We start from the raw sequence: 21,358 nt of genomic DNA on the forward strand, positions 1-21,358 counted from the left end.
GTATGTGAAAGCTTTTTCTATGTACCAAAGAACATCTTAATATTATGTTGACTGACATAAATCTGAGTACTAAGAAGCTACAGTTATTACTGCTGTGACAGTCTCAGGAACTGTTTAATTATATAAAACTCCCTATGTGTTCACTCATGTTTATACCTCTCATTTGAAGCTTTCATCAGAGAGGAAACTTTTAGTCTGGTTTATCTATTAAGTTCAATTAAAACAGGTGGAACAGTGTGTTTTTTATCACTCTGTATTGCAAATGTACTTTCTTGAAGGACTAGATAAAGAGTTCAGACAGACTAAAACATGAGTACATACCTTTATTTAAAACAGATTATTATTTACTACTTGTTTTATTTCTTATCTTTCAGAAAGAAAAATCCTGATTACCAGATAACCAGGATTTTAATAATTTAAAAGCAGGAGGTGTCTTCGTGGCTTCAGTTGTGGAAAAAACTTAGAATAATTTAAAATGTATCTCTGTTTTGTTAAGAGTCTTAGCACCATTTTTAATCTTCACAGGATGTGGTGAAAAGAAATGATGCTTCTATTGCTAAAGTTGCTAGAAGAGGAAGAAAAAGGAAGGTAACTATATGTTTAATTCACCTTACTGGAATTCTTGGATGTGATTATACTGGATATTATTTTTGGGAATGACAGATTATGTGTAAATTTGAGTGCTTGATGCCTTCGTCCCCCCTTTCAAATGGCTGAAAGATTTGTAGGATTGAAAGTTTTCTCAGGGGGTGTTTTACAAATCTTAGTTTTGTTTGAACTTAATGTAGAGTAGGGAGTTCCCATGTTTTCCCAAACAGTCCATTGCAAGTAAGTAAAACGAAGATATAAACTGTTGCTAGACCACTAATAAAATAGTCTGTTTTGAAGCTTTGAAAAATCTCTTTTAACATCTTCATCACACTGAACTAACGCCTGAAATGCACTCCCTTTTTCATGAGGTTCTGATTTTGTGGTCTCTTCAACCTGGAAAAAATTGGAGTTACTTTGAAAGAGGCGGTTCCAGCTGCTTGTTCAGCATGCTGCAGCCTTAATGTTCATGTGGTCACACAGCAAGCAAGATCAGGGCACTGACCCAACTAAAAACTAGATTAAAGTGGGGCAAAGTTTAATTTTAATTTGAAACAATTTAACTTTTAACATTAGTGCTGACAGCAGGGATGGGATGAGTGCGAAGTAACTGTGACCTTAGTACAGTCGTCACAGGTCAGTAGCATGCTGAGTATCATTTGCTTCACTAAAAAGAAAGATATGTGTTTGGATGCTCTTACAAAAATGACTTGAATATTTTAAAAATTACAATTTAAAGAATACCTTATTTAAAAAAAGTAAATTTTACAAAAACCTAAAATAAAATTCTAAGAAAGCTTTTACTCTGAAACAGCAAGAAGTTGGAAGAGTGTCTGTGACTATGCATACATGTGATTTCAGCTTGTAAATGGGAGAGAAGCCTCACAGATCACACACACACACACACACCTGTGTTTGGCATGTGCTGCATGTGGCAATGGGTTTAACCAGAAATTTGTGTTAGTACAGGCCACTGCTGAACAGAAAAACATAGTATTTCAAGGGATGTGGTGTGTGCTTGGGGGTCAGAATAGAGGGTTGGCTATGCAGTTATATGACTTTGAATGCATTTCTTATTTGCCTTAAGAAACATGGTATTTTCTTTTCCTGGGATTGTAAAAAAAGCATTCTAACAGGTATTTTTTTGTCTTCATTTAAACAGTCTTTCTGCAGGCTGATGGAAAGAGATCCACCTCTACTCTGTTCTAGATTTAAGTTTATCTCTGTTCCTTAAAGTTGTCTTTTATTATAGGTGCCCACAAAGAAAATAAGATAAATATGTAATTGCCTATAACTTTCTGTTGCTGCTAGCTGATGCTCCTGCATACAGGACACTAAATTCTGTTAATATTTTTCCACTTGGCATTTTTCTCAATTCTTTTTGTCTGTATGTATGGATATAGAATGTTTCTGCAAGGAGATATGTATCCTTTCATCAAGATCTTCTTTTGTCATAAGTTCTGTCTATCTTTACAACCCGCCCCCCTAAAACAACTATGTAGATGAAGGTCACTATGTTCCGTTAGTGCAATTTTTCATTGTGAATAATTGGCTGTAGAGCTAGAAGCAGGTGTCTTTCTGAATAGCTCCATCTACTGGCTTGATACTGTGATGCAGCTAGGGGAGATGATGGCATCTAAAGGAAGAGTAGGAGAAATATGAACTTACCTGCTTAAAACTGGGTTTTGGAACACTGTTGTGGGGATCTTAAAAATACTTACAAATAATCTTTTTCCTTTGTTCTACCACAATAGTTTATTGTTCTGAAGATGAATGGGCTGGTTGAAATTACATGAAACGTTACTATATCAGGGAGTGATGATATGGAGAGGATGAAATTAGTGATATTTAAATAGAATCTGTTCCTAAATTTGGAAACTTTTTTTTCATGTGTAGAAGCAATAGCATAATGATGCATTTCTAGAAGTTTAAAACTGTTCTTTGAGAAAGTAGTTGGGATATTGGTGCCTTCTATATTCTTACTTGTGAACTTCATTCTTTAAATTAGGCTGAAAAACAAGCTGAAGCTGAGGAAGCAGCAGCAGTGGCAACGGCAGCAGTGGCAGCGGCAGCAGTGGCGACAGCAGCTGCAGCTCCTGTGCCAGTGTCTCCAAAAGTGAGCCCCAAAAGAGGAAGACCAGCAGGTAACTTTAAAAGAAAGATTTAATTTCTTTCACCACAGGAATATCTTAGTAGAGTTAGTCAGGGAGCTGTCTCTTTCCCCTAAAGTACTACAGAGTATTTTCTCATGCTAAAAGCAGTCTTTACTAATAAATTGTAATGAGAAAACATGTCATCTCAAACTTATGAATTTAGGATATGAATGGATTTAAATTGTTAGTATTAATGCTCAGTCCTCTAAATAAGACTTCTTGTTTTGGGGTAGAAGTATCTCCTTGAGAAAAGGCTTCTTCATAGAATGCTGCTAAACTACAGATATACAATAAAAGCTCTTCGTGCATTGTTGCTCCATAAAGGTTTATATTCATTACAGATCTGAAAATACTTGTGTTAAAATATCCGTAACACACAAGGAAGAGAACTGGGGTGGGACAGAGCCTGTAGGTGGAGCTCAGAGGACAATAAAAGAGGTTAGGAGAGACTTCTTTAAAAAGATGTTTAAGGCAGTCTGTGTAGGTAGACAACTGAAAAGAAGATACAACTGCTTTTTAAAAAATGTATAATGAGAACCATTTGGTGATAATTCTGCAGTATTTGTTTCTTTCAAAGTAGCAATGATGTAATTCATTAAAATTTTTGTGGTAAGTTCGCAGATATTCTTGAATTGATCATTAACTACTACATTGCAGCAGTTAAGTACATTGTATGAGTATCTAGTCTGGGAAACATAATCTATACTCATCTGTATCTGCTGACAATACGAAAATAACTTCTAGAAAGTGCAGCCGTAGTCAACTAGACTTAATTACTTTTGCCTTGGAAGCTGTGAGGAAATTTAAGTATTACTTTAGCTGCCCCCCACCCCATTTCAATACATGTACTAAATGTACATTTTTAATATTTGTATGTGTTTTTATTGTTACAATTTTTTTGTTTGTTTTTACTAACTACTGTCTGTAAGAGCAGGAAAGGATCTGTAAGAGATGCTTTCACTTCCTGTATAAAATACCTTTTTATAAGATGTACTATGCAGCCTTTTCTAGTGTTGATATGATGCATGCATCTCTTCCTTAACAGTGCTCCATGCTAACACCAACAGGAGTTTAAACACTGGATATTAAGTTTCCTAACCACATGTTCACTGTGGTATTGGACAAGCATTTGAAGGATATAAGTGCCAAGAAGGCAGATACCCTATTTGTCTTATTTCTAACAATATGGTGAATCTGAGGAAATGCAAAGTTTTACTCTGTACTGTAGTGTGGTGGTAGAACTTCTTGACAGTCATCTGTTATCAGGAAAAGTGATGGAAGCCCCATGATACATCTAAAAATAATGGCAAACAGACTGTGTACATGTGGACAGTAAATTACTTTTTTCCATTCTCTTAATTTCAAACTTTCTCATTCTCTAATTTTAGACTTGTTCATATTAGTTATGCAACATGTGAAACAAATCCTAACTACATAGAATGCAAACCCCACAAGAATCAGTAGTTGGAGCCTGTGGCTAAAAAAACACCAATCAGCTAAAAAAAAACTACCAACACTTCAATTTTTCAGAGAGATGAAGTTTGGTACTCACTTAACAGTTGAATTCTGTATAATAACAAGGTTAAGGTATATATTTTCATTGAAGTGTAGCTTCTGTCTGTTGAGTGAGAATCTTTCCTCATAGACAAAGAGCAGATGGTGGCTGTGGACTAACCTGTTGTTTCTGTATAAATACTAGCTTCTGAAGTAAAGGTTCCAAAACCAAGAGGGAGACCCAAGTTGGTGAAACCACCTTGCCTTTCAGAGAGTGACTTGTGAGTTGTTCTGTTTTGTTTCTTAATATAAAGCTTTTTCATTGTAAACTGTGTTGTTGCTTATGTTAAGACTTTGTAAGTCTGACAGGGTTTTGCCCCTTTAGTATTCAGTATGAGTTACTGTTTGCTTTGCTGTTGTTACTTACAGCTCAGGTAATTAATACATAGTAACTCAAGGTAGTACATTTCTGGAACAAGGGACAGAAGATCTTAACCTTCCTAACTTGTAAAATCTGTGCAAAATTCCATATATAATTGTATGCTGAGTGAAGAGGAAAAGATATTTATTAAGAGAAAAGATCATGCGAAACTAAAATACTGACTTTTTTTACATTTTTGTTTCAGAAATCTCTTCTGATGGAATTCCAACACTATTTGTTACCTACATTTTGTTTTTATCCTCTTCAGTTCTTGTGTCAAGTCCTTAGTGGTTCTAGTAACTGAAGGAAAAGTTAAGCATTTAGCACATGCACAGTTTCAGTATATGTATGCTTTAAATAAGTATACTTTATAAAACTAGTTTACACTGTATGCAGTCTTGGTCCTGCAGACGCATACGTGTGTGGAGAACTTCTGAGCATTAACTTCTTGGTTTTGGATCTATGCACATTAGCTTCATTAGGGCCTCCATACTATTATTTATTTCTTATTTTGCATAGGTAGTGGGCTATAATTTTGGAAAAAGACTTAAGTATTTGTTGAAGAGTCATTAAATGAACTGAGAGTGAATTAACTTCATAATTTTTAATATTCTGTGGTTAAAAAAAACTAACTTCCTGAGTTAGAATAATGTGATGTTTTAAACTCACTGTAGATAATGGATATGATGCCTAAATACAGTTCATGTTTTAGTGTTAATGAGGAGGAGAAGGCAAAGAAAAAAGGACCAGAAGAAAAGCCCAAAAAGCAAGGCAAAAAAGATGAGGAAAGTCAGAAGGAAGAGGAGAAATCAAAGAAGGAATTTGACAAAAAGGAAGGAAAGAAAGAGGCTGAACCAAAAAGGAAAAATGCTGCAAAAGTGGGTTCTGCATCAGCTACTGATTCTGAAGATGATGGAGAACAAGAAGAAGGTGACAAGGTATAATTTTGCTTTCCTGATGTATTTATTATAGAGGAAAATAGTACCACTGAAGATCTTTCTTGAAGTTAATGCTAGCTCTTAGTAAAGGTTGAAGCCCTGTGACTGGCTACTATATAGAGAATAAAAGTTGGAGAACTACCTTTTGTCAAACAATTCTTTCAGGAACTTCTTCGCTATTTTCTAAGAAAAGCATCTTTTCCAAGACGCTTTTCTTTTTAAAGGATTTAAATGTAGCAGTTATTTATTTTGTCAAAAGGCTTTTTCCATGTATGTTCCTTGGAACACAGACTTTTTTTTCCTTGGGTGCATCTAAGAGAACATTTGGCTTGAAGTCAAGTTTCTGAAAGGTGTAAAGCTGTCCCTAGCAATAATTTGGAAAGTCTTCATTTTTCTGGTGCTTAGGATATTTGCCTTCTACTAGAAAAGGAAAAAGAGAGAAAGGACTAAAGAAATTCAGAACTTATCAACATGTTGAAGTCTTACCTTTATTTACAGGGAAAGCCAGCTCTTGTGAGGTTGTTCCATGGAGCACAGTTGCTTCAAAGATCTTTAGCGTAGGCAGTTTACCTCTTTACAGAAAAAATGATTTAATAGTCTTGCTTTTCTCTTTCCAATCCTAAAATCCCAAATAAAAACAGAAGAAAAAAGGGGGAAGAAGCTTTCAGGCAGCTCATAGAAGAAGCATTGTAAGAGGCCAACATGAGAGAGAAGTAACAGAAAGAAAGCGTAAGCAAGAGGAACAGACAGAATCTGAATCGTGAGTATGTTTTAACATGTGGTGTGTCTGCAAGTTGTAGGAGCACTTTGAAACTAACAGGAGGAGACAATATCTGAAAAAAATCTCCAAATGGTTTGCACTGTGTTCAGTTGTTCTCTCCCCCTACCTTTTTTGTTTGTTTGTTTATTTTTTAACTTCTTTTTAAGTGGAGAATAAAAAGCTCCTCTGAACCAATATGTTCTATTGTGGGAGGATGGGAAGAATTGAACCTAGAAATTGGGCAAAGTCAGTCAGTCTTTCAGTAACTTAGAATTTCTAGCAGAAGACAGCTGGTGGGTTGTATTTAGAAGTAGCCTAAGAATATCCATGTGAAAAGGGATCAGTGTGAAAAACTGCTCAGGACAGCCATGTATTTTTCTTTTTAAGTTTTGGATATATTAGATTGAGAGCTGGTAGGACCTATTAATCCATGGTTATGGATTTTTTTGATCAGGTTGTGGAATGCATAGGGTCACCTGGAAGACATTTCCTTCTCTGTGTGGCAGCTGGAGCACACACTGTCAGACAGAACAAGGAAAAATTTAAGAATTATTCTACTCTAGCACTGGAAAGCCAGTTGAGTGACACCATGAGCAGTCTGCATTTGGAAGATAAATGATCACAGATGGATCAAGCATAAGAATAGAGAGAGGATCCTGCCAGAAAGTGGGAATGGGGGGTTGGGGGTGGAGAGGCGGGGACACAGGACACGACAATAGGAAGAAATCTGACTCATTCTCGAGAGCTATTCTGCAAATAGGTGGAGAAGCTGCCACCACGAGAGCATGATGCTCCCATCCCCACAGTTGGTGGGATGGCAGAAGAAGGGGAGAACAAGGTAAAAATTTGGAGAAAAAGGAGGAGGATAGTGGTCCCCTTCACCTGTAATAACAAAATTCTGCCTTTTTCACATTCATTAACAAGAATCTAGTTTGGGGTTTTTTAATTCTCTAGCTCTTTCTTCTCCTCTTCTTCCTGTCACTCCTCTGGAAACCTAACATAATTGCTCTACTTGCCTGTAGCAAACCTAAGTGTTTCCAACTCGAGAGATACAAAATTGTCCTTAGCATCTTTGCAGCTCTTAATATATCACTGTTTAAATCTGACATATGCTGATTGATTTCTGCAATCAAACTGTCATATATTGATTTGGTTATAATAATCAGATCTCCTTTACTTTTAAATAGCTGTCATATTTTATGCATTGGAGGGTAGATAGAGCTCTGTTTCGCTAAGATAAAGGAGTAGTAGTTAATGCATAATGAATTTAATTATAGCTGATGACTAATACAACAAACTCAATATTGATAAAAAGTAAAAAAGACTTCTTTTTGTGCTGTCTGTCTTCAAGTTCCTCTACTAATACACTGAATATAGGCTGATACCTTTTTTTGGTTACTTTTCTCATCAGCATAGTTTCCATTTTCTGGTCTTTGTAGCTACTTCGTTAATACTTAGTTAAGTCTAATAATGGTGCTTGTATGCCGTTCTGTACATATACAAAGTTTACATGTACTGCTTAAATGGCATGAGCTTGTGCTGCTAGTTGAAGTAAAATAGTCTTATGTACTTTAATACTGTCAATTCTCTAACTGGACAGAGTATGAAAGGAACATGGAAGATGATAGACATGCAGGCCTGGATATTTTATGGATGCATATTGCTATGACAAGAAGAAAATCAGTCACAGAGTATTTAGTCATGATGTGCTGAAATATGCAAATTCTAAAATGAGGCTTTGAAACCCCTCAGTAAGACAAGACTGAGGATTTGCTAAACGGGTTCTTGATCCTTTCTGAATAAAAAGTTCAAAAGCTTGTTTGAAAAAGCTCTATTCATCCTGTAACTGAGATGGAGACAGGTTTGGTTTGGTTGAGTCCCAGCTTTATTTTTAGTGATATAATTAGAGAAAGAGCCAGGAGATTTCAATGAACTTGCAATAAATCTTTTTCCTTTATTACTATTTGCTTCAAGAATATTTAAATTATCACTGATACATTTATGTTCAGTTGTAGGATACTTATACTGTTGTAATTATCACATCGGAACTGATTATGACTAATTGATCTCTCCATAATTCCCCGTGGTAATGTTAAATAGTTTTACTGTTTTTGTCAGCATAATAAAAATATTTTCTTTCTCCATAAGTTAGTTCCGTACAATGCCATTCTACCAATTTGCACATGAAACCAAAACAAAACAGTTTGGAAATGTGACTTGTTTTAAAAATCCTTTAATTTGTTGCTTCCAGGGAAAACCGTCTGTCAGTATGGAAGATTTATCAGCAGTATCTCAGCTAACTAATTTTGTTAATTTATTTCAGTCTTTGAAAACCAGGGTTTGGCTCTTTGTGTTTTCTGCATGCTAATGTTTTACTGAGATAATACCTCAAAACATTGCATCTCATCTAAAATTTGGGGGGGGGGGGGGGGGGGAAGACTGAGGAAACAGACTTTGTAAAAACACTTTAACGTTTTTGATAGGCAGAGTAAAGAAGAAGGCAAGAAAACAGAAGTTAAGAAGATGGAGAAGAAGAGAGGTTAGTTTAAAGAAGTTAAACGGTATTTTTGGTTGTCTTAAATTTTGAACAGAATTATCTGCCTGGATAAGATAATTTACTGCCAGGGGTGGCTGTAGGGTCTCAGTCTGAGATGTCTGATCCATGACTGCTTCCTTCAGGTCTGTGAAGTAGTGCATTCTTGTTGTTCTTTCTTTCTTCAGTGCATTAGAACAGGTCTTTGCTATTCCCATTTTACTGTCATTCGAGCTTTTAAACCCTGATGATCCCTTCTGTTTGTGAACAAGAAACAAAACCTCTTATTCTTTGAACCGAATCACTGTCGTTCTTCCCTTCATTTTTTCTCTACTGTCTTCTCAACACAATAATCTGAGGGACCTCTTGTAAGTATTTAGATACTACCTTTTACTAAGCAGGAGGCTTGTTGAGCAAGAGGCTTGCTCTTCCTAAGCAAGAGGCTTAGATTCAGATTACTGTTGTCTTGTCTACTAACCCACAATTGCAAACTGACCTTCATAGGGATAAGTCATTCCTTTTTTAGTACTCCCATCTTTAAGGGCAATCCAAACTGCCAGCTGTAATTGTAGTGTAGTACAGATCCAGTCACATGGACTCCAACCAACCCACTGTGTCGATAGGGAGCAGGTCAAAAATTAGCCAAACCCATCCAAGATGGATTGGACTTGAAAGAAACTCTGTTTGCTTGCAGTATTGTTCTGAATACGTACCACTTGTGTATGAAAAAATCCAAACAGGCATTCAGCATGTGAATTAGACAGACATACTCATTTATCTTGCACACCTGCTGGAGCATGTGTGCTGGGAACATTTTACTTGGATGGATTTGGACTGTAACTGGAATCATGTCCAATTTACTGAAGATAAAACCATCAATATCCAGGAGTCCTGTCATTAAAAGTTTTCTACCTTTGTAAGTCTTGGCATTTATCGCGACTTCCTTTTAACCTGGCCCAGAAGTAGAGAGTGATAGCTGTATATTGAAATAAAAAGTTATTTTCAGTTCAACTCCTCAGGAGAAAACTATGTAGGTTATTAATAGTGTCCAATTTTAAAAAGCTGCATACTTTATTTCTGATAGGAAGCCCCGTGGTGTATTTATGTATGCACCTGCATTGTTGTCGGATGCAGAGTGCCTGCCTGTATTTTTCTACCTTCTGTGTGAAGTTCAGATTTGTAGAAAAGTTACTTAAAAAAACCAAACCTGATGTGATTATCAAATATTTATGCATACTATTTTTAATCTTCAGAAACATCAATGGATTCTAGGCTTCAAAGGATACATGCAGAAATTAAGAACTCCCTGAAAATTGATCATCTTGTAAGTATATTCTTTTTTAAACCAATTTATATGTATAATTCCAGTAGGAAATACTTGGTGTGCATGTTTGTGTTTAATTAATATTCTGAGAATGAATGGATTTTTTTCCATTTGAAAGACAACTGCTGCTTAAATGAGGTTATTATGGACATTAAAACATCAGTGCTTTTTGTTTGAAAATACTTAATAATAAATTATTTACCAGAAACATTCAGACAGAATTCTGTCAAATGAAGTATCTCTGCCAGCTCAGCCTGAGCCATGCAGAAGCACCAGCAGGACATGGTGAGTGTACTAGTGGCAGATTCCACAATGCAAGGGATGAAGGCCCCCATCTGCTGACCAGGCTGGAGCCTCACCATGTATGTATACAGGCTCTTTAGGAAAGACAGGTGCTGGGAGGACAAGATGCAGGATAACTCTTTGTGATAGACCAGTGGGAATGTGTGGAGCTCTGCACTGCCACAGATGGTAAGCCAGCTGAGAGCTTATGGGTCAGGATTAGTGGGCAGACCAATATGGGTGACATCCTGAGGGACATCCACTGCCGATCACCTCATGAGGCAGTAGTAGAGAATGGTCAGCCACGCTCACAGTAAAGAATTTCTTCCTAGTATCTAATCTAAATGTACCCCCTTTCAATTTGAAACTGTTACCCCTCATCCTATTGCTATACTGCCTGATAGAGGGTCCCTCCCTGTTTTTCCTGTAGGCCCCCCCTTTAAGTACTGGAAGGCTGCTATAAGGTTTCCCTGGAGCCCGTTCTTTTCCAGGCTAAACAATCTCAGCTCTCTCAGCCTGTCCTCATAGGGGAGGTGCTCCAGCCCCATGATCATCTTTGCGGCCCTCCTCTGGACCCGCTCAAGGTCCGTGTCTGTCTTACGTTGGGGGCCCCAGAGCTGAACACAGTACTCCAGGTGGGGTCTCACCAGAGTGGAGTAGAGGGGCAGAATAGCCTCCCTCAACCTGCTGCCACACTTCTTTTGATGCAGCCCAGAATGCACATTGCTTGGGTCATGTTGAGCTTTGTGTCAGCCAGCACCCCCAAGTCCTCCTCAGGGCTACTCTCAATCCACTCATCGCCCAGCCTGTATTTGTGCTTGGGATTACCCCAACCGACGTGCAGGACCTTGCACTTGGCCTTGTTGAACTTCATGAGGTTCACACAGGCCCACCTCTCAAGCCTGTCAAGGTCCCTCTGGATGGCATCGCTTCCCTCTAGTGTGTTGACTGCACCACACAGCTTGGTGTCGTTGGCAAATGTGCTGAGGGTGCACTCAATTCCACTGTCCATGTCACCAATAAAGACGTTAAACTGCGCTGGTCCCAGCATTGACCCCTGAGGAACACCACTGCTCTCCACTTGGACATCAAGCCGTTGACCGCAACTCTTTGATTGTGACCATCCAGCCAATTCAGTGGATACACTGAGTGGTCCATCTGTCAAATCCATGTCTCTCCAATTTAGAGACAAGGATGTTGTGTGGGACGGGGTCAAATGCTTTGCACAAGTCCAGGTAGATGATGTCTATTGCTCTTCCCTTATCTACCAATTGTGTAACCCCATCATTGAAGGCCACCAAATTTGCCAGCCACAATTTGCCCTTAGTGAAGCCATGCTGGCTGTCACCAATCAGCTCCTTATTTTCCATGTGCCTCAGCATGGTTTCCAGGAGGATCCGTTCCATGATCTTGCTGGGCACAGAGGTGAGACTGACTGGCCTGTAGTTCCCTGGGTCTTCCTTTTTTCCCCTTTTAAAAATGGGGGTTATGTTTCCCTGTTTCCAGTCAGTGGGAAATTGCCGGGACTGCCGCGACTTCTCAAGTATGATGGATAGTGGCTTAGCCACTTCACCTGCCAGCTCCCTCAGGACCCACAGATGTATCTCATCAGATCCCATGTACTTGCGCACCTTTATGTTCTTTAGATGGTCTTGAACCTGATCTCCTACAGTGGGCAGTTCTTCATTCTCTCAGTCCCTGCCTTTGCCTTCTGTGACTTGGGCAGTGTGGCTAGGGAACTTGTCAGTGAAGACTGAGGCAAAAGAGTCATTGAGTACTTCAGCCTTCTCCATGTCCTGGGTAACCAGGTCTCCCATTTCCTTCTGGAGAGGGCCCACATTTGCCTAGTCTTCCTTTTATCACTAACTCGGTACTCAATGCCTTCTTGACCTCAGTTTGCTTGTACAACTTCTTTCAGGAATCCTAGGTCCCGGAGACTAGGGGAAAGTCCAGAACAGGAAAGACTTGATGCTCAGTGGACAAGGATCAAATTAGGGAATGTTTAAACCAACTGGGACCTGATGCAGAATAAACCGAAGAGCACTGTCTCTTATAACAGCCTCACAAACTGATGAAGTCTGGACTACGTGGATAGCAAGGTGGACTGAAAACTGGCTGAACTGCAGGGCACAAAACACTGTGATCAGTGGCAGTGCGTCCAGCTAAAGGCCAGTCACTAGTACTCGATACTGTTCAAACATCTTCATTAATGACTGGGAGGATGGGACAGACCATGCCTGTAGCAAGTGTGCAGATGATACAAAACCGAAAGGAAAGATTTGGTAGGTGTGCTGCCATCCAGAGGCACTTGGACAGGATAGAGAAATGGGCCAACAGGAACTTCATGAGGTTCAACAAAGGTTCAGGTTCTGCCCCTCAGAGGAATATCACCCTATGCACAAGTTGGAGGCTGAGTAGCTAGAGAGCAGCTTTTCAGAAAATGACCTGGGGTGTTGGTGGACACCAAGCTTACCATGAGCCAGTAAGGTGCTCTTGTGGTAAAGGTAGCCAACAGCATCCTGGGCTGCATTAGAAAAAGTTGCCAAAACACAGGAGGTGATGGCTGCCCTCTACTTGACACTGGATCCCATTCTGGGCTCCCCACTACAACAGAGACATGGACATACTCTAGGGAGCCCAGTAAAGGGCCACAAAGATAATTAAGGGCTTGGAGCATCTGTCATAGGAGGAGAGGCTGAGAGATCTGGGAGTCTTCAGCCTGGAGAACAGAAGGTCGAGAGTGGGATCTTCTCCATGTGTGCAAATACCTGAATGGAGTGAGGAAAGATGACAGAGCCAGACTTCTCAGTGGAAGCACAAGAGGCAATGAACACTGATGTAAATACAGGAACAAGAAAAAGCTTTTTTACAGTGGGGATCATCAAGCACTCGCATATTGTCTAATTCTTATACCTGTGAATCAACTCTTAAGGTTGGGCAGTAACATAGGGGAGGACCAGAACTGGATCTTTCTTCAAGCCTATTTTAAGTTCTATGCCTTTGGTGCTGTAGAAAAATACTACCTGGTTTTCTGAATTCAAGGTTATTTGTGCTTCTGTTGTGGTTTTTTTTTCTCTGAAACCTCAAATCATGAGACCAGACCAAAAATACTTCACCAGTCTCTCTCTTACTTGAAGTCCTGGAGGGGATGCAAATCTTCAAAAGTCCATTTCCATTTACACAACTGAAAAAGCAAGTAAAAGGCTTCATTCCATCTCTGCCTTTATATACTGCTGAAGACAAGAAAATTCTCACTACCACTATTAACTGGCCAAGGAGACGTGTGAGAGTGACATCAGTTTGAGGACCTTCCCTAACTGATTACATGGTCTTTTCAGAGTACCATTGCATGGATGGTGCTGAAAGGGATTCAGCCTTTGGTTTACTATCTTCATTTTTTGAGTGCCATTTGTACAATGAGGAAATATGAGTGCCAGTGAACCAGTACAGTAGTATGAGAAGCAGCAAGCTGCTCCAACTCAGGAACTCAGCATTGTGTCGGGTGTCAGAGGCAAGGTTATGATAGTGGTGCCAGAATACAACCAGTTCCAGCTGGCTCCAGCAGACCCACCACAGGGCACAGCTGAACCACGTGGCCAATATGTTGGTGCCTCTGTGAAAACATATTTAAGAAAGGGCAAAACACTGGGCAGAGAGAGGAGGAAGAGGGAAGGAGAGAGTGAGAAACAGCAGAGGGAACACCAAGGTCAGAGGAGAAGGGAGGAGGTGCTCCATGGTGCTGGAGCAGGTATTTGCCTGCAGCCTGTGGAAGAGACCATGAAGGAGTAGATGTTCACGCTACAGCCTGTGGAGAGCCTATGTTGGATATTTCTCCTGAAGGACTGCAGCCTGTGGGGAGAGCCCAAGCTGGAGCAGAGGAGACTGAGAGAGAAGGAGTTGCAGAGAGGAACTGTGATGTACTGACCATCTGCCCCTCCTGCACTGCTTGGTTTGGGCTGGGGAGGTGACTCTGGAGTGAAATTGAGAATGCAAGAGAGGGGAAGGAAAAGTGTAGATTTAACATTTGTCTTTGTTTCTCACGACCCAAATCTATTTTAATTGGTAATAAATTAATTTCCCCACGGTAGAGTCTGTGTTGCCCGTGACAGTAACTGGTAAGCAATCTCCCTGTCTTTATCTTGGCCCATGAGCCTTCTCATCCTGTCTTCCCCCTTGCACTGCTGAGGAGGGAGCAGTGAGCAGCTGGGTGGGCATCTGGCTGCTGGCCAAGGCTAACCACAGTGTTAAATACGAAACATTCATTTCTAGTGTGGCCTATTAAGTCTGTGCCAATACTTTGTCTCAAAAAAATAGCTCACCTTAAATAAAATCTCGAAAGATTTTACTTCATCACTTAATGGTTTGGCTTAAATGAATCACTCTGTCCTGAGCCAGATAGTAAATTCCCCTAAAATAATCAGAAAAAAGCAGAACCACCCCCCAAGCCCCACCAAACCTCTGATTCAGACATATAATGGAGCAAGTATCTTCGAATATAAGAACTCTGCTGAGCATAGTCCTGATATGTTTGTTTGGGTTTTTTAAAATACTAATTTCCCTTGAGAACAGGAGTTATGACTTCATACAAAATGCAGAATATTATTATGACCTTTGCTGGTGATCAATCTTGTTAGTTCCAAATAGGAGGTAAAATAAATAAGAGTAGCTGAAGATAAGGAAATTGAGAACTAAGTATTACAGGAAGAAGACTTTAGTACAGTGGTTCCTAGAAATGGATCAGAAGCTCACATCATTACTTCTGGGTGTCCTGCATAGTGTGTCATTCTCAAACTTTCAACTGAAGAATCTACAAAGATACAGTTCTGTATATTAACTGCAGTCCACTTAAGATGCTTTGCTCCCTTCTCAGTGGCAAATCACTTGGGAAAAATGTGTATGAAAAAGGCTGACTATGGAGAACAGCTTCAAGCATGGAAGTACTAGAATTGTAAAAGTGACATAAAGCTTGAGGGGTTTTTTTGAAAGTAATAGTAAGTTATTCAGATAGCATCTGCCTTTTGTTATGGAAGTAGCTGAAAGGCAGCTGATAGTAATTTCTGTTTGAAAGTTTGATAAGTACATAGTCAAATTAAGGATATTATAGGAAGGTATCAGAGCATTGAAATGAAGTAGTATGGCTAATTAAAGATTATTAACATGTAAGCTAAGTCTTCAAACTAATTTCTTGTTTATATACAGGATGTGAACAGGTGTATTGAGGCTCTCGATGAGCTTGCATCCCTTCAAGTCACAATGCAACAAGCTCAGAAACATACAGAGATGATTCTGACTCTAAAGAAGGTGAGATCTGCAATGTTAATCAAAGTAACATGTGTTTTCTTAAGTTGATGCCAGTGTTTCTTACTGCTGGAGTACTGTGTCCAGTTCTGGTCCCCACAATTGAAGAATGATTCAGACAGACTGGAGAGGGTCTAAAGGAGGGCCATGAAGATGATCAAAGGGCTGGAGAATCTGCCCTATGAGAAAAGACTGAAGGAGTTAGGTCTTTTCTTCCCAAAGTCTCACGGGGGACCTCATCACAGTATTCCAGCACTTAAAGGGCAGCTACAAAAAGGATGGAGTCTCTCTCTTCACAAGGAGCCACACAGAGAAGACAAGGGGCAGTGGTACGAGTTGCACCGGGAGAGGTTTAATCTTGATATAAAAAAGAAGGTTTTTTTACAGTGAGAACAATTGTTCACTGGAACAGACTCCCAAGGGACATGGTAGAGTCCCCATCACTGGAGGTTTTCAAGATGCAATTGGACAGGGTAGTCCATAATCTCATCCAGGCTCCCGTTCTCACGAAGGGTTGGACCAGATGATCTTTCGAGGTCCTTTCCAACCTGGGCTGTTCTGCGATTCTGTGATACTTCAGAGAATGTAAAAGTCTATGATCTCATTTCAGGTTAAATTAAAAACTTCATCTAGCATGTGATGAAATTACATAGGTATTTAAATACCTAAGTGGAGCTCATTGTTTTATTACTTTGATTTCAGATACGGAAATTCAAAGTTAGCCAAGTTATCATGGAGAAATCTACCATGCTATATAACAAGTTCAAGACCATGTTTCTGGTTGGGGAAGGAGATTCTGTTCTTTCCCAAGTACTAAATAAATCACTTGCTGAGCAGAAGCAGCATGAGGAAGCCAGCAAAACCAAAGAACAGTGGAAGAAAGGAGCAAACAAAAAAATGGAAAAGGACCAAACAGGTACATTACTGTGTTTTTAGTTTTTTATCATATAAAAGACCCAGTCTCCATCAATTTCTGAGCCAGCTTTAAAAAATCCTTGATGTAGGAATTCTGCCCATCTATTAAAACCTTTACATATCTGAAATAGTCAAGGATAGTACTGCTATAAATAAATTTCAAGTTCAAGGGTATAATGTTTTCTGTGGCTATTTTACCTTTATTGCCTGAAGGGAAAGGCTTTTGCAAGAATTGAGTTTAGCATTTTTTACTTCTCTGTAAATTTTCTAACTTTATTACCTTGTGGAATAAAAAAAACATTAAACATGAGGTAGAATAACATACTACCTTCCATTCCTCAAGTAGCCTTTTTGTGCCTAGACTTCCACCTGTGCTTTAACTGCTCAGTTTCCTTCACTGGCCTCTTCCTGTATCATGCATGCTACTATGTGTAGCAGCAGCTTTTAACCACTTATGTCCTACTTCATAGTTAGTCTAGCAGTAAAGAAATAATCTTAATTTAGGGGAGAGTAGGCTTTTATGCTCTTAGCAGTACTATTCCAGATTAATCATGAGCGCTTGTACAAGTACAGCATGATATTGAAAGCTTTCCATAGTAACCATGCTCTACAATAACTTAGGTTGGTTATTTAAAAAAAAAAAACAACAGGAAAGAAGTGTAGTAAAATAGATACTTGCATTTTTAAATTATTTAGATCCTTGATCTCCACAAGTGCTGGAAAGAAATTATACTTACTTTGAACTTGAATCCTGGGACCAAAACTGTTTCAGAAAACTGTTTTGAAAGTTACACCACCCAGATCTGGAATAAACATGTTACTGTAACTGAGGTAATGGAGGATGCCAAGGATTCAGAATACCTGTAGTTGAAATGCCACCATATTTGTAACTTCTAAGAAAGCAAGGATGATAAAATCCAACCACGTTATGGTGAGAGAAGTATGTATGATGTAGTAGAGGTTATACACAGATCTTTCCCCAACCCAGCGATCAGCACAGCTAATACTTCAACAAAGAATCTAAACTGAAAGACTACCTACACATAGCCTGACTAATGTAGCTACTCCTGGTAAGGTTAACACTAGATTTCAATGGAACACACTGAAATGCCATGTTGTTGCCTAGTCAAATGGAAAATGGTAAGAAGTTTTATCAGAGTAGGGGATTATTGAATGGAATTGGATTTTTCTTTATTTGCTACAAAGAGAAATGCTGGTTCCTTACACTTGTACTTCTGCCTTTTTAAAAATTGAACCGCTGAACTCTTACTGTCTTTATGAAGCACAACAATTACAGTGGTTTGTACTTCAGCTGAAGTACAGCTTCAGACTATCCACTTTGTAACAAGGGATTGTAGCATTCATTGTTTCATTGAATTCCTCCCATGGCACTGATGTTCAGAACAGACTCTGAGCAAGTCTAAGTAGACCAACTACTGGAATGTCATCTTAAAATGATCTTGTCTGCTTTTTAGCATCTCTCAGTCTGCAAGTATTCAGATGAGTAATGTCCTGTATCTTTTTCTTGCTGTAGCACAGTAGTTTAATAGAGTTCTTTTGTTAAACCTGTAACTTCAAATAAAATGGATTGTCAATTCTGACTTAGTGAGATTCCTCAACAATTCACTCAAAATTCACTAGCTGGTACTACTAGAGCAAAACATGTATTCATCACAGAAACTTTAAAGCGGTTAAATATTCCTGCTTTGCCTTCACTAAATACAGCTTCTACATAGTGCTTTGTTTTCCTGCTTGACAATTGCATGCTATAACTAAACACTTTTACTCTAATTATATATACTGTTTGTCATATTTTGATTATATACATGTTTGTTAGAGTTAAGAGTAAACAAGAATCCATGGAATTAGTAACTTCTCCAGTTGGAAGTATCAGAAATCCCCCCAAATTGTCTGACCACGTTAGAGTGGTAAACAGCATTTACTGCTGAAGTATATTCTCCAGCTGCTCAGAAAATAAATAAGCATTAGTCCTATTACCTGTAGCCTAGCAAGCAAAAGAACTCAAAATCACATTAAATACGTACACTGTTCATTTCCCATTATTAAAATTATGGGATGAGGCTCATTGCATGGAGTTTTAGGAAGTTAAAGCTGTATCACTTTATGCATTTTGTATTGTTTCAGCTGCTGGGTATCAAGGTAAGGGGAAAACATTTATAGTGTTTGAGTGGATGAAGGTAAAGAAATTATCTAGGGCTTTTTATAACACAGTTTTGCTGCCTGCAGTACTGTTTTCTTTCCCTGCCCTTTAATTTTAAAGGTTCAAAGGTTCTCAATGGAGGGTCTGAAGCTCAAGATACCAACCAGTCACAACACAACGGAGAGAACACAGAGGAAAAGAAAGATAGGCATGAAGCTGGCAGTAAGAAAAAGTGAGTTAATAACCTTACCTGAACTAAGGATCTGTTCTGCTCTAGCACAATGATGTAAAATAAAACAGCAGTAGATTGAAGTTACTTAACCATGGTGAGGTACTGTTTTCTTTACAGAGTTTTCTCTCAACTTTAGAGAATGATAATAGCATGCAAATCTTCCATTGAAGTTTTGAATGAACATTTTAAAAGTTATTTCACTCACTGCTGTGGTGGAGACTGGAACAGGATGTCCTGTTAGGAGAAAATCAGCATGTGGTGAGACAGGGCAAAGTATAAGATTTCTCCTATGTTTTATACTACTCGGTGCTATTAAGTTGGAAGCAAAGGAAGCCTGAACCAAGTCTTACAGAAACTAGTGGGATTTATCAAGTTTTTTGTGAAATCATGTATTCTAATCAATAGCCAAGCCACTTAAATTAGTGTTCTATAGTGTAGCTGTAGAATAATCACTACCAGCTTAGCTTTGCATTTGGGGGCAGTCAGAGTAAGAGAGAAGATGGACAGCTGGCATCACTACCTGCTTCGCTTCTCCAGACTCTATCTGCTGCTGAATGTGCATCAGCATCACTTACTTTAGACTGTACAAATTCATGTGGAGTAAGTCTTGCTCTCCACACTTTTATATGGTCATTAATGTTACATTATTTTGTTTCTAGGACATGTGGTGAAGAGAGAGAGCTTGAAAAGCCAGCAAAAGATTCTGCCTTTGAAAGCAAATGACATCACTGGAGTCTTTTTCTAAAATACAAAATAAAGGGGATTGTTAAGTTTTGCATTTCAAATCTATAGACTGCTGAAAGTTTAAAATAATTTTATAAGCATAGTATTTTAAAGTTAAATTTTGTGGAATAGAAGCCCCCTTTAATCTTGGTTTAAAAGTATTTAAACACTTCCGCCAATAGTTTTGTCCAGTATTAACAGGTAACACATTTCAAAAGATGAAAATTCCAGTTAGAAGACATATGCTTACATGTTACAGGACTTAGAGTTGTAGTATATTTTTACCTGACTACTGTATGTTTGTCTAGCTAATAGCAGGAAAAAGTGTAAATACTTTTAACTGCCCAATTGCTTCACTTGTATAAAACCTACTCTCTTCCTATGATACTGACCTCTGTTTGTGCATAGTTTTTCAACTCTTGTTAGGATGTCTTTTAACTGTGTTTTGTAGGAGTTGGAACTGGCATTTTTATAGCTGTTAAAATGTTAATGTATGAGTATACTTAATCACTTTTTCTAAACAAGTTTAGTTCTGTTCTTGCAAAACTCATTGTGCCAATTTACTGCAACATGACTTTATGGTATGCTTTTGCTATAATAAGTATACTAGAAAGAAATGTGGTGTTCCTACAGAACCTATTGATGCACACTGGTTGGAAAACACTGTTTAGTTTACAAAAATAAAGAATTTAAACTGATAAAGAGAGACTGGTTCTTAACAGTATTATACAATACTGTCCATTTACATAGTGCTACACCTAGATGATGTTAACTGCTTCTATAGGTTGTCCTTAAGCAGAACCCATTACGTTTATTTTTGGTCTCTGTAATCTGTAGACTAGCTGTAATGTTAAGATGAGGCAGTATTATAGGTTTGTGGTAATGTGGAAAAGCCAACAGGAGAATATTTATTTCAAAATTCATCAACACTGTTGACCAGCAGTTGAATTTATGGAGCCTGTTTTGCTGCATTTGTACAGCAGACTTAATATTAGAATGCGCTGCATGCTTTCTAAAGACTTCTTTGCTATATTGAGTACTTTTATAGATGCAAGCATATTTATCATTCCTTATTACTCTGCCATCATTTATGTCAATGGATATAAGCACATGCACATGTATGCATCTGTACCAATCTCAGCAAAAACCTGATTTGTGCATATTTACAAAATGGTACTATTTCCACTCTACCTTCCTGCCCACAGTGGCAAGCAGCCTAAAACTCTCTATTCTCTCTTTTTGTCTGTTTGTCAAAGGGAGAAGAGATGTGAAGAGTGCCTGGGGGAGGGTCTCCCATGTCGGTGCTCAAAGCAGCACACTCATAAATGACTTTTTCCATAAAACACAGTGGTGCTCACTTAAAGCAGCACTTTGTAGTAACATGCTGGCTGCCTTGGGAAATTAAAGTAGCAAGCTACAGGCATTTAAAAAGGTTAATGATTAAATACTGAAGCCTGTATTTACAAAGCAGAATCCACTTACGTGATTACTAGAGGTTAAAACTCGGCATCAAAAGAAGTTTTAGTTCACAGCAAT

At 38.6% G+C, this 21,358-nt stretch overlaps 1 protein-coding gene and 1 long non-coding RNA gene across 4 annotated transcripts in view; one reads left to right on the forward strand and one right to left on the reverse strand.

Moving 5' to 3' along the window:
- PSIP1 (PC4 and SFRS1 interacting protein 1) overlaps positions 1 to 20,524 on the forward strand; it is a 34,989-nt gene extending 14,465 nt beyond the window's left edge. For 2 of the 3 annotated variants that reach the window (XM_030003239.1, XM_041121012.1), the window contains exons 7-17: positions 526 to 588; positions 2,597 to 2,732; positions 4,441 to 4,516; positions 5,369 to 5,594; positions 6,233 to 6,354; positions 8,838 to 8,893; positions 10,141 to 10,211; positions 15,693 to 15,794; positions 16,494 to 16,707; positions 18,988 to 19,099; positions 19,759 to 20,524. In XM_030003239.1, the coding sequence (XP_029859099.1) occupies positions 526 to 588; positions 2,597 to 2,732; positions 4,441 to 4,516; positions 5,369 to 5,594; positions 6,233 to 6,354; positions 8,838 to 8,893; positions 10,141 to 10,211; positions 15,693 to 15,794; positions 16,494 to 16,707; positions 18,988 to 19,099; positions 19,759 to 19,822 (1,242 nt within the window). In that variant the 3' untranslated portion in view covers positions 19,823 to 20,524. The remainder of the gene's footprint in view (positions 1 to 525; positions 589 to 2,596; positions 2,733 to 4,440; positions 4,517 to 5,368; positions 5,595 to 6,232; positions 6,355 to 8,837; positions 8,894 to 10,140; positions 10,212 to 15,692; positions 15,795 to 16,493; positions 16,708 to 18,987; positions 19,100 to 19,758) is intronic. The other variant, XM_030003240.2, reaches the window with a different exon arrangement.
- Positions 8 to 19,785, reverse strand: LOC115336408. The gene is made up of 4 exons (XR_005931620.1): positions 19,675 to 19,785; positions 17,444 to 19,333; positions 6,081 to 6,164; positions 8 to 2,366 (listed from the first exon to the last, which is right to left on the reverse strand). It is a non-coding gene; the product is annotated as an uncharacterized LOC115336408 (long non-coding RNA).
- Positions 20,525 to 21,358: the final 834 nt, after the last annotated feature.

Source organism: Aquila chrysaetos, chromosome Z (genome assembly GCF_900496995.4).
Source record: "Aquila chrysaetos chrysaetos chromosome Z, bAquChr1.4, whole genome shotgun sequence".
Taxonomy (NCBI): Eukaryota; Metazoa; Chordata; class Aves; order Accipitriformes; family Accipitridae; genus Aquila; species Aquila chrysaetos.